Consider the following 15,839-nt stretch of genomic DNA (forward strand, 5'->3'; position numbering starts at 1 on the left):
ATAGGAACACGATAGAACATAATTTTTTGAAATATTTACAATAGAATTATCTAACAGTGACTATCAAACATTTCTTTTAGCCTAAACCCTTGCTTCAAATAAAATCTTACATGAAAATATAAGCAAATAAACCCAGAAGCTGAGCTGCCATAGCTGATCCTTTCTGTAGGAGAGTCCCACCCGCCTCCCCACTCCCTTTAGCTGCCCTCTCAAATTGGGAACTATACACAGTAGAGTTTGAAATCCATTGTTCTACCTTAAAATGAAGTTTGAAGAAAAAAAATCTAAACTTAAAAAATGTGTAAGATTTTTTTTTAAAAAGAGAGCATAAGAGCTCAATTGGATAAAACAATCCAAGCTATCTGCCCAGGTAACAATTCAAGCCTCTAAATCTCAAAGATGTGATGAAAGACTCACTGTCTCGTATGGAGGAGTCTCAGAATTGAAACACAGTTAATGCTGTTTCAGAAATTAGTCAACTGAGAATATGAAGAATTTCTTTATTTCCTACTGAAACTGAAGGACATAACAAGGCTAAACTTAGACTGTATTTATATGTGCCCAGCCCTCTTACAAAGATGATTTTAAGCATCTAATAAAATATGTAGGTTAAAGTAAGATGCATTTTAGGATCTTACTCTATAAAACGCAGGTAACAGGGAAAACTAATTTTTCTCCTTTATTCACCTCAAAATAGGTCTGAAAACATCTTTATTTTCAGAATTTGCATCAGCTGACTAGTAAGTCAAAACCAAAATTAATTAGAATAATTAAATTGTAGTTTTTTTTGTTGTAATGTTTTTACCTGTTAAATCCCATTTTGGGAAGTACATCACTCTTCCTATCAATGTCAACTGCCATAAGAAGAAGCTAAGTAGGTATTTGTAAGTATTTGTAAGTTCTGCAAACCACTCTACCAATGACACACAAAGTACACTGAGTCAAAGCAATTATTCTGCTAAATAGATTAAAGACAGGAATGAGGACAATCAGCCTTACCTTATAGCACAGATACAGCAGTATTAATATCGGTATTGAATATCGCATTATACATATCTATATAAGAAAGACATTATTTAGATTACAAGTGTTTAGGAATATTTTTGCTTTGTAAATACATTTTTTTTTAAACAACAAAAGTATAATTTAACAGAGCATGAGTCTCCGATATGCAAGACAACTGAGTCAATCATTCATAAGCTATTTGTAGCTCCTACCATATTGCCACCTAGTGAATTTATAGGGCAGAACAACCCAGAACTGCACTTATGGGCCATTAATCATTACTGTACACTTAGTAGTAATTATGTTTATATTATAATAATTAACAATAATAATAATAGCGATAACTCTGGATAATGGAATTACTGGTGATTTTTAATTTTCCTTTTTGTGCTTTTCAGTATTTCCAAATTCTGTATAATGAACATATCTAACTTATGGTCTGGAAAAAAAATGATTTAGAAAATAAAGCTAAAATTAAACATAAAATCATTTAAAAATAATTCCTTATAAAATCATAATGTATCAATTATTTTTAGCTTAAAATTTTAGTATCCATTTTATCAAACTGATGTATGGACAACTGAAAAAAAAACCAAAACCAACAGAATTGATAATGAAAGAAATACTAGAAGTCATAAAAATGAAATGGAAAAAGAGATAGCACTGACCCTCTTTGGGTTATAAAGATGGATCAACTTCAGAAGTAACTCCCATATTTCAGGGCTGCATAAGCCAAATGATGCAAACACACACATATGTGATGTCCAGAGGTACTTCATTCTGTAAGAAGAGAAGCAGGCAAAGGTCAACAGTGCTAGCTGTGTAGAAACCTGGAGTCTGAGACAGCTGTAAAGACAGCTGTATTATTTGTGATAGTAAAATCTTACTAAAACTATGCAGAAACCATTGCCAAGGAGTTACTTATTAATTCCATTGCCTTTTGAGAACCATCATATAAGTAAAAGTAGAGGAATATTGGTAATTAGGAAAAAAACTGGTTATAAATAATATTTTGTACTGGGAGAAGATAGTAAACAAGGACATTTTTATGGGAACCATAATCATTAATTAAGATGATCATCAGTTTGCAAATTATATTGCTAAACTATGTCAGGTAAAGAGTGGTCAAATAAAAAAATAAACAGATAAGACAAAAATACCTCATTGTACTCAATGCCAAGAATCCGAACAGAATCGTATGTATTAAATTGTAGGCAGTTTCTGGTTTCAGGCCGATTGTGTACTCTCCCATTTTATACATGGATTGCTGATTTGTAGAATAACTGCATAAAATAGTACATATACAAAAATTAAAGCTGGGTAACTAATTTTGATTTAGTTAAATCTTTCTTAAAGAAGAAGATACAAGGACTTCCCTGGTGGCGCAGGGGTTAAGAATACGCCTGCCAATGCAGGGGACACACGTTCCAGCCCTGGTCTGGGAAGATCCCACATGCCGCGGAGCAACTAAGCCCGTGCGCCACAACTACTGAGCCTGTGCTCTAGAGCCTGCGCGCCACAGCTACTGAGCCCACGCCCCGCAACTACTGAAGCCTGTGCGCTCTAGGGCCCGCGTGCTACAACTACTGAGCCCATGTGCAGCAACTACTGAAGCCCACGTGCCTAGAGCCCATTCTCCGCAGAGAAGCCACAGCAATGAGAAGCCCACACACCGCAAGGAAGAGTAGCCCCCGCTTGCCGCCAACTACAGAAAGCCTGCACACAGCAATGAAGACCCAACGCAGCCAAAAATAATAACTAAAAAAAAAGGAAGATACAAGAAACCTATGCCTTCATATATTTAGAAATGTTTTATTTCCCTAAGATAAAGTGAATCAGCTCTGATCAATTTTGAATTTGTTTATGAGGCTAAAAGTGTCATAATATAAATGCATTAATAATTAGAGTAACTAAAATTGAACAAATTTCATTTTAATTTAAGCAAAACCTTAAAGTCCTTTAATCCTTTCAATTATAAGAGATAGCAAAGAATATATAATTTTGGAATCACTGAAACTACAAGAGATCTTTAGAGATGTCATAGTAGTTACTCATATTTTTCTAGTTTTTACAAATAAGAAGTAAAAATGTATCCATAAACTTGGAATTCAGTTCCTTTACGAACCAATGATCACATTTTTAACCTACCACAATACCTCATTACATATGTCTAACATGATTTTTTAAAATTAATTTAATTTTGGCTGCGTTGGGTCTTTGTTGCTGCGCGCGGGCTTTCTCTAGTTGAGGTGAGCGGGGGCTACTCTTCGTTGCAGTGTGCGGGCTTCTCACTGCGGTGGCTTCTCTTGTTGCGGAGCACAGGCTCTAGGCACACAGGCTTCAGTAGTTGTGGCATGCGGGCTCAGTAATTGTGGCTTGCGGGCTCTAGAGTGCAGGCGCAGTAGTTGTGGCGCACGGGCTTAGTTGCTCCGCGGCATGTGGGTTCTTCCCAGATCAGGGCTCGAACTGTGTCCCCTGCATCGGCAGGCAGATTCTTAACCACTGCGTCACCAGAGAAGTACCCTAACGTGATTTTTAAAAATCAAATATGGCTACATTAAGATGACTGCAATAAAATGAACAATAACCCTTCAACATCATCTAACACCCAGTTCACGTTCTATTTTCTATTTATTGCAATAGCTTTTTTCAGGTGGTTTCTTTGAATGAGGATCCAAAGCTTTCATACTGCATTTCATCAATGTCTCTTTAAATTATCTTTCAAACAATAAAAGTACTCCCCCATCCCCACTTTTAAGGGCATTTACTCGTTGAAGAAAATGCATCACTTGTCCTATAACTGTTCCTACCTTCTGGATTTGGCCGATTGTCTCCTCGTGGTGCCATTTAATATATTTCTCTATTCCCATGTTTCTTATAAACTTGTAATTAGATCTAGAGGTTAATTATTAGAGTCAAGTTCATTTATTTTGGCAAGTACACTTCATGGGGATATGATGTATTCCATATTGCATCACATTGGGAAGCACGTACTGTCTGATTGTCCCACTTGAATGATGTTGAGATGGATGAGTGGGTTCAGATTTGCACAATTTGTTGTCAAGGGGAAAAGGAAACAACAGCAAGGGCTGCCAGTTTAGGATAAAAATAATACTTCTATAAAGGCCCCACTTATCCTTCACACAAATCCAACAGACTTGGATATGTACAGTGCTTCCATGTAACTATAGACCTATTATTTCCTGGAAATCCTCTTTTACACCACCCTAGATACATAAGAAAATTAAAATGATACTCTATGGTAATTTTCACCACTGGTGATAATCTTTACTTAAACGTTATATATCACAACCCAAACTCTGGCTTCCATTGATACTAAAAGATTACTCCAGACAAGAACATACCCTCTCATCCTCCCTTGATACCTGGGAGAATTCTGCAACACCTCTCCCAGTGCCCACAACTGAGCTGGAAAGCTCTATTAATCCCATGAGTACAGAACAGGGTATCCTTTTCAGTTATATACTGCACACTAATGTAGATGTGGTGTATAAACGTAACGGTACCATCCTTCCTAGTACTAGAAAGTAGAAATACTTTAAATACTTGGCATTGATAATATATCCTTCAAATTACTTAGACGTTAATTCACATTGAGACACTATAATTCTTAAATGACTTTAATTAATGTAGTGCTTTCCTCTAATAAAGTCCTAATATCCCTACCTGGTAAAATCTTTATCTATACTCATATACCAAATAAGCTTCCAAGGACAGCCCATAGATTCACACTGAGCATGGCAGACATTTTCACACAACACTGCAGGCCAACTGAACTTCCTGCTTTGCATGCTGTCTAGAGTCCTGTCGACACCTGGTGTGTCTGCAATAATATTAAGTTACACTGTCTAGAATAATTTCCATCTATTTTCATGGGGCTAAATTTTTATCTTGGACTTGGTATAAAAAGAACACTTCTGAAAGATACTAAGATAGTTTATAGTCAATGAAATAGCTTCATGGTTCAATGTTGCTTCATTCTTAATAATCATAAAACACCCCAACTGATCTGGGCTCATTGTAATGACTTTCTCCCAGCACAGCTCTCCGGTGGCTGCGAATCACAGCTCACCAGCACCTTAATTGGCAAGGTAACTACACAGGAAAAGGGTTTCCTTCTGGGCTTCATTACTTTTCCACAAATGACAGTAGCTTCAACTTCTTACACTTAATCTTCTTTCAATTTAACATGGATAGTAAATGCAAAAACCTCCATCAGCTTGATAGGTAGGTATTCTTCATACTCCCTGACTTTCTCTTTTAAGTAGATTAGCAGACATGCTAAGTTTTAAAAAACTGTCAACTAATATACTTAAGACTTTTAGTAGATGCTAATAATTATGGTCCATTCCAACTATATAAGCCCTTAAACAAGATGTAACAAAACAAATAAACAATGGTTAACTCTTGACAGTTCATGAGAAATAAAAAAGGCAGCTGGAGAAAGAAAGGTAGAAAAACACAGGAAATTAATAATGGGAACAAAACAGAAAGACTACAAGTCAATAATAATAACACTTGCTAATGATAGCTAAAATCTACACAATATACTCTACGCATGAGGCACTGCTTTAAGTACTTTATGTAATTTTCACTTATTTATTTCTCACAAAACCCTGTAGAGTAAGTACTCTTAGTGCTCTCATTCTACAGAAATGGAAATGGAAATAATGAAGGGTTATGTAACTGGCTCAAAGATCACATTGTTCCCAAGTATGCGAGCCAGGACTTCAACCCAGACCTGTGTGCATGGCATCTACTACTTTTTACTGTCTCTTAACTACTCCACCCTTACCAACTGAGAGTACAGTCCACGCTAACCTGGGCACGTTCCCCCTTTAAGATGACTGTACTCTGTTCTGTATCTGATGTTTTGATTTTCAATTTAGCAATTTTTCTGCAACACAGAACAAGTTCATTAAAGCATAGAATTAGATTTCTGAAATATGCCATACCTGAGATTACGGAAGGCAACAGCTAATGCTGCAATCACTGTGATGGACAGAACAAATATATAAGCATAAAAAAGCAGAGTATCTGAAAGCCTTTCAAATGTATTAAAAGGCAGAAGGCCAAATGCTTCTTCACACAGATACAGGTTTGCATCAAAATCTCTAGGAAACAAAGGGAAAGCAAAGTATTAAATTCAGTACAAGATAAGTCAACCACCAACTTTTCCTCAAAATAAGCCTGAACTTAAGAACTGTTAACTTACATTTTAAAGACCCTGCTGATTTAATATAAAAAGCAAACACAGACTTTAAATTCAGTCATACCTTGTCGCTCCAAATCCAAATTTTGCCTTCAGAAATTTAAATATGTGTTCGTCTGACTTGAGGTTAAGAATTTTCTATCGGGGAGGGAGAAAATAAAAATTGCTATCAGTTCCTTATGCATGGTTTTCTGATAATTTCCCATTGAATACACATCTTCAGTGCTCCATTTCATAGGACTGTATGTGTGTGTATGTGTAAAATTAGTAAATGTTTATAATAGGTCTTAGAACTGAGAAATTCTAAGGCAGGGACTTTTTCACTTAAAAAAATTCTTTTATTGAAGTATAGTTGATTTACAATGTTGTGTTAGTTTCTGGTGTACAGTAAAGTGATTCAGTTATACATATACTTTTTTCTATTATGGTTTATATTGAATACAGTACACTGTACTTTACAGTAGGACCTTGTTGTTTATCTATTTTATATATAGTAGTATGTATCTGCTAATCCCAAACTCCTAGTTTATCCCTCTTCCAACCCCGTTCCCCTTTGGTAATCCTAAGTTTGTTTTCTATGTCTGTGTCTGTTTCTGTTTTGTAAATAAGTTCATTTGCATTATATTTTAGATTCCACATAAAAGTGATATCATATGGTGTTTGTCTTCCTTGTTCTGACTTACTTCACTTAGTATGATAATCTCTAGATCCATCTATGTTGCTGCAAATGGCATTATTTCATTCAAAAGCAGGGATTTTCAAACACCTTCTATTCCTTTTTTTTTTTTTTTTAGCAGAATCGTTTTTGCAAACAAAATCTAGGCATAAGTTCAACATGCGAAATAGATAAAAGATGAGGTTCTTTGGTTTCAGGGAGAGGGAGACGGCGGAAGCCCAGTGAGTACAACTTTTTAAATCAGAAAACCGATAATATCATGATCTGAAACCTCAAATAGGAACATAGCCCACAAAGCCTATTTTGCTTTGGGTTTTTCCGTCTGCAGATACAACTGATATAAGACTCATTCAAAGACAATTCAAGACACAGCAATAACGCTCAAGGGGTGAAGAGACAAATGCCAGTGTTTATCATTAGTGAGTATAATTTTAATTCACATCACTTTATTTTTAATTTATGACTTACAAAAATTCATATAATATAAATGGGTGAAGAAATTGTATCAGAAGAAAAATGACGATAGAAAAGAAAATAAGATTAATCCAGAACTGAGGTTAGTACACAAAATATATTCAGTAGAGATGAGCCACAAATCTGGGCTCATGCATTCTAGTAGCAAATACAAAGAGGGAAATAAAAGCATTTATGCTACTCACAGGGTCATTAAGATTAAAACAAACCACTTGCTCAGAAGACATCCTTAGAATCCTAAAACTGAGACTCAAGAGAAATTTTCCCCATGGGTACAATAAAAACAGCGAACAGTCTCAAAGACTATTTTTTAGAAGTCTTCTCATTGTAGGTAGCTGGCAGAACATCAAGTGTAATTCAATAGGCATTATTCTTTGGGGAGTCAAAAAATAGTGGTCCAGACAAGTAGCCCTCTCCTGGCTTAATCCAGGCACAGATAACTGAACATGTAGAGTGGTGAAACAGACGGACTGCATATCTTTTAGCCAGTCTTTCAGAAATGCTGATTGTTCTGCTCAAATAAGTTTTTTTTTTTAAAATAAATTTTATTTATTTATTTATTTATGGCTGCGTTGGGTCTTTGTTGCTGCACGTGGGCTTTCTCTAGTTGCAGCGAGCGGGGGCTACTCTTCGTTGCGGTGCGTGGGCTTCTCATTGCGGTGGCTTCCCTTGTTGCGGAGCACAGGCTCTAAGCATGTGGACTTCAGTAGTTGCAGCACGTGGGCTCAGTAGTTGTGGCTCTCTGGCTCAGTAGTTGTGGCTCATAGGCTCTAGAGCACAAGCTCAGTAGTTGTGGCACATGAGCTTAGTTGCTCCGCAGCCTGTGGGATCTTCCCGGATCAGGGCTCGAACCCATGTCCCCTGCATTGGCAGGCGGATTCTTAACCACGGAGCCACCGGGGAGTCCCTCAAATAAGTTTTTGATAAGTAGTGAACTATATGGAATTTAAGAAAATAGTGACAAGGACCTGGAGTGGAGGTGTTTAATGTGGCTGGCTGAGTGAAGGGTCTGTTTTTTCTTTGACAGTCAACAGACAGGGAGAGAGACTGCCATTCTCTTACAGAAGAGGAGTCTGTCATGTACACACAGCTGTCTTCTGTCCCGAGACCAGCCTTCCCAGAGGGGCGAAATCATCTCAATTAATCAATGTGGTTCCGACAGTAAAGCCAGTTTATTTATGAACTTAACCCAATAAAAATCATGTCATTTTTTTCTTTTTTAGTACCATAGTACAGAAAACGCTCTAAAAAGTAGAAGTTTTAAATTTAGAGAAATACTTGTTTAATGCTTTTAAAGCTGAGGTTTTAAAAAGTTTAATAACTCAAAAGGTGGGTTCAAAGTAGAACATGTTAAAGAGCAAATAGAAATCAAGGACTAAAATCAAGAAAATAATCCCGTTACTGAAACAAAGGTAAAACTGAGTCTGTTTAAAGTAAAACTGGTACCTCTTTAGTAATGCTAAATTAAATGTCATTTTATTAACCTACCTTAATAATGTTGTTGAGAAAAAGTGTCAAACATAAAACCACAAATAAATGTAACAATAGTTTCCCAAGCCTATTAAGGAAGCTTCCAGTTTTCAGGTTTTTCTAGAAATTAAAAGAGTTGAGTTTCAATTTTTTAATTTTAATATAACTTCATAAACATTTAAGATGAGATTACTTAAGAATTTAAAACATTGGGTCACGCAACATATAGGGAAAATATGACAATTTTCATGAGGTTACATTGTCTTAATATTTGTCTTTTTCTAATAGTAAATGAATCACTTAATAATAAGCTCCATATGATGAGGAAATGTGTCCCAGTCCTTTTTTTTTTTTTAAAAGACCTCTTCAACCAGAGTATGGAGTCGTCCACTTAGAAGGTACTCAGCATATACTGACTGAACTTGATCCACTGATTCATCTTTTTATCCACTGATTCATATATCACAGACTATAACCCATTAAATAAAAGACCTATATACAAAAAGTAAATTGTGCTCTTTGATACACAATAGTTTTCTTATAACCCTCAAATAACTTTATGGATTATCAAATATAATAATATCTAAACAGTTCAAACATGAGTGATGTTTATTTATAATTAAGGTTAAAAGGATAAATGAGAAGTACAGTTTTTAATAGTCAATTAAAAGCCTGTTTTTTAAAATTTTGTAAAGATTTGTCCATAGCAGCTCTCACTCAAAAGACTAATAACAAAACGTATTTATTCTTCCCAAAATGGAAAACAAAACAGCTTCTTAATATAGAAGTGCTTATGAGAAATGTTTCTCATATGCTTATAAGACAGAAAACAGGCTTTGCAACATTATTAAGGAAAAACAACTAACTCTTAAATTTTATGTAAATTTAAGAGATTTTAATTATATAATAAAGTCAAAAGATGAGGCCAATGTCAAACATGCTATTCTAGGAAATGTCCCAGTTTTTTCTAAAGGTATTTATTTGGAATCTCAAAATTCTCAAAACAGAGTTAATTTTAACTCACTTAAAAATCAATAATATGATATGGAAGGATAGGGGAAAGAGTGGTGTTACTACTTCAAATAACAACAAGGTGTCCACCAACTTTAAAGACTGTGACAAACACATTTCCACAAGCAATATGTTCTTCTCACTCTTGAGTTCACACATGAAAAAAGTCAACATTTTTTTCTCTTTTATTCTAACTTTAAACCAATGGCAGTCAAACAAGTGTCTCTGGCTAATCCAGAATTTAATTAAGATTCCAATTTTCTAAGAAATAATAAACGTCAAAACAAAGGAATGGCAGATCAGAAAGCTTGAAAACAAATGTTATACCATGCACTTCAAAAAAAGCAAATAATGGCCCTACTGCTTTTTAGTGGGAATTTGGTCATAAATTTTCCTTTGTATATACTATATGAAAACAAGGTCTAAACAACCACACAATTTAAAAAAAATGTTTACTTTGATTAAGGACAAAAAAAAAATCCTACCTGAAGTTTCCTTGCAATTAACACCGAAAGGTTAAAACTGATAAGCAATGATCCAAGAATCATGGAATTAAAAAACTGAAGAATGCAGACCAGGAGTAAACCTGTTAGCTGTATACCATACAGCCATGTCACCTGCAACAACCAAGGATTAGATGGTTAAACAGATTTTATCAAGAGACTCCCACATGCTGACAGGTTGGTCCCTAGTTGGATACATCTCAAGTTACAAATAATGCAGAAAACACACCGAGCTTCAAGTAATACAATCTAAGAAAGGAAAATAGTAACTCTTTATTTACCTTTTAATTACAGAACATTTTAAACTTTATAACATTAAGAAGAACAGGGATATATGAAGTAGAGGAAGCAAACAATGGTATAAATATATTCTAGAAATAGGCAAATGCTGTTTGTAGTCTTTAATTTTCTTCTAAATTCCTTTACAGTATGGCCTGTAGTATTTTATTGTATTCCAACAATCAGTATTTTTATCGTACTCCATTATTTCCCAATCTTCCCTAATGACTAATGATGTTGAGCATCTTTTCAGGTCCTTATTGAACATTTACATATCTTCTTTGGAGAAATATCTATCTAATCTTTTGCCCATATTTTAACGTTGAAAGAGTTGTTAAGAATTCTTTATATATTCTGGAAATCCTTATTCAGATATATGATTTGCAAATATTGTCTCATATTTTGCGAGTTGTCTTTTCACTTTCTTGATGGTATCCTTCCAGGTACAAAAGTTTTTAATTTTGATGAAGTCCAATTCACCTATTTTTTCCTTTAGTCCCTTGTGCTTTTGGTGTTCTATCAAAGAAGGCTTGGGCTACTCCAAGGTCATAAATATTTATTCCTATCTTTTCCTCTAAACATTTCATAGTTTTAGCTCTTAAAATCAGGTCTAATTATTGTGTATGGTAAGAAGAAGGGGTCCAACTTCATTCTTTTGCATATAGATATCCAGTTATCACAGCACCATTTTTTTTAATGGGGTTTTCCAATTTAAAAAAAAATTTTTATATTTTATTTTATTTTTATTTATTTACTTTTGGTTGCATTGGGTCTTCGCTGCTGAGTGCAGGCTTTCTCTAATTGTGGTGCATGGGTTTCTCATTGCGGTGGCTTCTCTTGTTGCAGAGCACAGGCTCTAGGCGCGTGGGCTTCAGTAGTTGTGGCATGCAGGCTCAGTAGTTGTGGCTCGTGGGCTCTAGAGCGCAGGCTCAGTAGTTGTGGCGCACGGGCTTAGCTGCTCCACGGTATGTGGGATCTTCCTGAAGCAGGGCTTGAACCCGTGTCCCCTGCATTGGCAGGCGGATTCTTAGTCACTATGCCACCAGGGAAGTCCCATCACAGCACCATTTACTGAAAAGATTACTCTTTCTCCATGATTATCTTGGCATCCTTGCTGAAAATCAGTTGACTGTTTATTTCTGGTCTCTCAATTCTATTCCATTGATTTATGTCTGTTCTTCTGCTTGTATCACACTGTCTTGATTACTGTAGCTTGGAAGTTAAGTTGTGAAATTGAAAAGTGTGAGTCTTCCAACTTTGTTCTTTTTCATGATCTTTTTTGCTATTCTGGGTCCCTTGAGTTGCCATATGAATTTTAGGATCAGCTTGTCGATTTCTGCAACTGGCATTCTGAGAGGAACCATGTTCAATTTGTAGATCCATTTGGGGAGTATTGCCATCTTAACAATAGAAAGTCTTCCAATCCATGAACATGGGAAATCTTTCCAATTTATGCAGGTCTTTAAAACTTTCAACAATGTTCTGTAGTTTCCAGGGTATAAGTCTGCACTTCTTTTGTTCAATTTATACCTACATATTTTATTCTTTTTGATGCTTTTCCTTCTACGAAGTATTTGTATCTTTTGCTCGCTTTTCCATAGGGGTGTAAATATTTTCCTCATTAAATCTGTAGGAACTCTTTAAGCATAATGACTCATTCAGGAATGCATTTTTTTAAAATAAAACTTTTTTTCTCTTTATTTGGATTATGATGTTTTTTGATGCTGGCAGTCTTTTTTTACACCAAGTAGGAATATTTAGAGAAAAAAGAGCAGTTTGTGTTACAAGATTGCACAGTTTTATAAATGTACAGTCATCCCTTGGTATCTGTGGGGGACTGGTTTCAGGACCCACAGTGGATTAACAAAATCCTTGGGTGTTCAAGTCCCATGGTCAGCCTTCTGCATCCATGAATTCAACCAACTGCAGAGGATTGTATATATTTATTGAAAAAAATCTGCATATAAGTGGACCCACGCAGTGATACTCATGTTGCTTAAGGGTCAATTGTAATGATATCCTAGGTTCAAGAGAAACACTGCAGGTGATCAGCCAGAAATGTAATACTGAGCAGTACTGTATACTAGAAAGTTGTGGATTATTAGTGGTACTTTTGATGTTCCTTCTCAGGTTCTATTAGTTCAGAGTTTAGAAACAAGGCAGCAATAATACATTCTTCCTATACAGAATAATCAAAATTCTCTTCAATGGATCATGCTCATGCTCTTCATTATCATTCATAATTAAACATGGTTAACATTTTTTAACATTCATAAAGTATCGGGGAGTATGATAAATGACTCACTTATATCAACTCATTCAAATCGAGGCAGTTGGTTCTAGAGTCTATGTTCTTAACTGGCTAGAACATAAGTACTGCGACAGAGAATCAGAACTTTGGTATCAAAGTGTGCTAACATTGAATGTTTAATGCTCCAAGGGAATTATGATGGTCTGTAGTTTTACTGATCTTTTGAAAGAACTAGCTTTTTATTTCACTAATTTTCTCTGTTGTTTTTGTTTTCAGTTTCATTGATTTTTGTTCTTTTCTTTATTGTTTTCTTCCTTCTGCTTGAGTTGGGGTTATTGTGCTCTTCCTTTCCTAGTTTCATAAGGTGGGAGCTTGGTTATGCTTTAGATTTTCCTCTTTTATAATGTGTGTAGTGGTACGCATTTCCCTCTTAGTGCTGCTTTAGCTGCACCACACAAGGTTTGATATGTTGCATTTTTGTTGTCACTGAGTTCAGTGTTTCCTCAAGGCTTCCTCTTTGACCCATAGATAATTTAGAAGTGTGCTGCTTAGTTTCCAAATATTGGAAACTTTCTTATCTTTCTGTTGATTTCTAGTTTGAATCCATTGATTCAATCCATTGGGTATTCTGCTGTTGTTGGGTGGAATGTTCTGTAAATGTTGGTTAGATCCTGTTAGTTGATGGTGTTGTTGAGTTCTATATCCTTAACTATTTCTGTCTGGTTCTCAGTTGTTGAGAGAGAGTGGTGCTGAAGTCCTCAGCTCTTTTTGGGTTTGTCTGTTTCTCCTTTCTGTTCTGTCAGTTTTTGCTTCACATATACTGTGGCACTGTTGTTTAGTACATGTACATTTAGGATTGCTATGTCTTCTTGGTGGATTAATACTTTTATTAGTATATACTTTTCTGGTAATCTTCTTTGCTCTCATGCCTACATTATCTGATATTAATATAGCCACTCCTACTTTCTTTTGATTAATATTTGCATGGTGTATCTTTTCCTACCCTTTTACTTTCAATCTACCTATATTGTTTGTTTGAAGTGAGTTCCTTGTAGAAAACAATTGGGTTGTGCTTTTTTAATCTATTCTAACCCATCTCTGTCTTTAAATAGCTGTATTTCGATCATTTACCTTTAATGTAATTTTTTTAACATCTTTATTGGAGTATAATTGCTTTACAGCACTGTGTTAGTTTCTGCTGTATAACAAAGTGAATCAGCTATGTGCATACATATATCCACATATCCCCTCCCTCTTTCTTGCATCTCCCTCCCACCCTCCTTATCCCACCCCTCTAGGTGGTCACTAAAGCACTGAGCTGATCTCCCTGTGCCATGCAGCTGCTTCCTACTAGCTATCTATTTTACATTTGGTAGTGTATATATGTCAATGCTACTCTCTTACTTCATCCCAGCTTACCCTTCCCCCTCCCCATGTCCTCAAGTCCATTCTCTACGTCTGTGTCTTTATTCCTGTCCTGCCCCTAGGTTCTTGAGAACCATTTTTTTTTTTTTTAGATTCCATATATATGTGTTAGCATACAGTATTTGTTTTTCTCTTTCTGACTTACTTCACTCTGTATGACAGACTTTAGGTCCATCTACCTCATTACAAATAACTCAATTTTGTTTCTTTATATGGCTGAGTAATATTCTATTGTATATATGTGTTATTATTGATATGATAGGTCTTAAATCTGCCATTTTATCATTTGCTGTTTGTTCACTCTGTTTTCCAGTTCTGTTTTCTTTTCTGCCTTCCTGTGGGTAACTTGAATATTCTTAGAATTCCATTTTTACTTATTTATAGTATTTTTGAATGTATCTCTGTGTACAGATTTTCAGTGGTTGTTCTGGGTTATTACATTATACATTCATAACTTATTACAGTCTACTAGTGTGGACATTTTACCAGTTTGAATCAAGTGTAGAAATTTTACCTCAATTTAAGTCCCTTTACTTTTCCCATTTACAATTGTTGTAAGTATTTCCTCTACATACATTGAGACCATAAGACCATATTATTATTTTTGCTTCGGCTATCAAACATAATTTAGAACACTCAAGATGAGAGAGGAAGTTTATTATATTCATTCATATTTTTACTTTTATTTGCCTTTTCTCTCTTCCTGATGTCCCAACATTTCTTCGTTTATCATTTCCTTCTATTTCAAGAACTTCATTTAGCCATTTTTTTTTTAACAGTATGTCCATAGGTAACAAATTCTGTTAGTTTTCCTTCATCTGAGAATGTTTTGCTTTCCCTTTCTTTCCTGAAAGATATTTTTGCTGGGTATAGAATTCTGGGTTGACCATTCTATTCTTTCAGCACCATGGTTTCTGATGAGAAACCCACTGTTGTTCAAACTGGTTTTCCCCTATAGGTATCATTTTTCTCTGACTGCTTTCAAGATTTTTTTCTTTATCTTTATTCTCCAGAAGTTCGATTATGATGTATCTTGGCATTGGTTTATTTGGGTTTACCCTATTTGACATTAGCTCAGCTTCTTGATTCTGTAGGTTTTGCCAAATTTGGGAAGTTTTTGACATTCCTTCAAAAAGTATTTTTTTCAAATACTTTTTCCAGCCTCACTCTCTTTCTCTCCTTTTGGGGTTCTGATTATATGAATTAGACTTCTCGTTACGGTCCCATAGGTCTCAGAAGCTCTGTTCATTTTTTCCAGTCTATTTTCTTGTTCAAATTAGTTCATTCCTAAATTGTCCTGTCTTCAATTTCACCGATTCTTTCCTCTGACCATTCCAGTCTACTGTTGAGTCCATCTACTGAGTTTTTGGGTTTTTTTAAAATTTATTTATTTTATTTAATTAATTTATTTTTTGGCTGCGTTGGGTCTTTGTTGCTGTGTGCGGGCTTTCTCTAGTTGAGGCGAGCGGGGACTACTCTTCACTGCATTCTGTGGGCTTCTCACTGCAATGG

The 15,839-nt window shown here is 35.3% G+C and overlaps 1 protein-coding gene across 6 annotated transcripts in view; it reads right to left on the reverse strand.

Annotated features, from left to right (window-relative positions):
- DPY19L3 (dpy-19 like C-mannosyltransferase 3) overlaps nt 1-15,839 on the reverse strand; it is a 66,774-nt gene that overhangs the window by 15,192 nt on the left and 35,743 nt on the right. For 5 of the 6 annotated variants that reach the window (XM_036833587.1, XM_036833589.1, XM_036833591.1 and 2 more), the window contains 7 exons: nt 10,355-10,486; nt 8,877-8,978; nt 6,303-6,376; nt 5,982-6,140; nt 2,166-2,288; nt 1,674-1,785; nt 1,000-1,056 (listed from right to left, as the gene is read on the reverse strand). In XM_036833587.1, the coding sequence (XP_036689482.1) occupies nt 1,000-1,056; nt 1,674-1,785; nt 2,166-2,288; nt 5,982-6,140; nt 6,303-6,376; nt 8,877-8,978; nt 10,355-10,486 (759 nt within the window). The remainder of the gene's footprint in view (nt 1-999; nt 1,057-1,673; nt 1,786-2,165; nt 2,289-5,981; nt 6,141-6,302; nt 6,377-8,876; nt 8,979-10,354; nt 10,487-15,839) is intronic. The other variant, XM_036833588.1, reaches the window with a different exon arrangement.

The sequence above is a fragment of the Balaenoptera musculus genome, chromosome 19 (genome assembly GCF_009873245.2).
Source record: "Balaenoptera musculus isolate JJ_BM4_2016_0621 chromosome 19, mBalMus1.pri.v3, whole genome shotgun sequence".
In the NCBI taxonomy this organism is placed as follows: domain Eukaryota; kingdom Metazoa; phylum Chordata; class Mammalia; order Artiodactyla; family Balaenopteridae; genus Balaenoptera; species Balaenoptera musculus.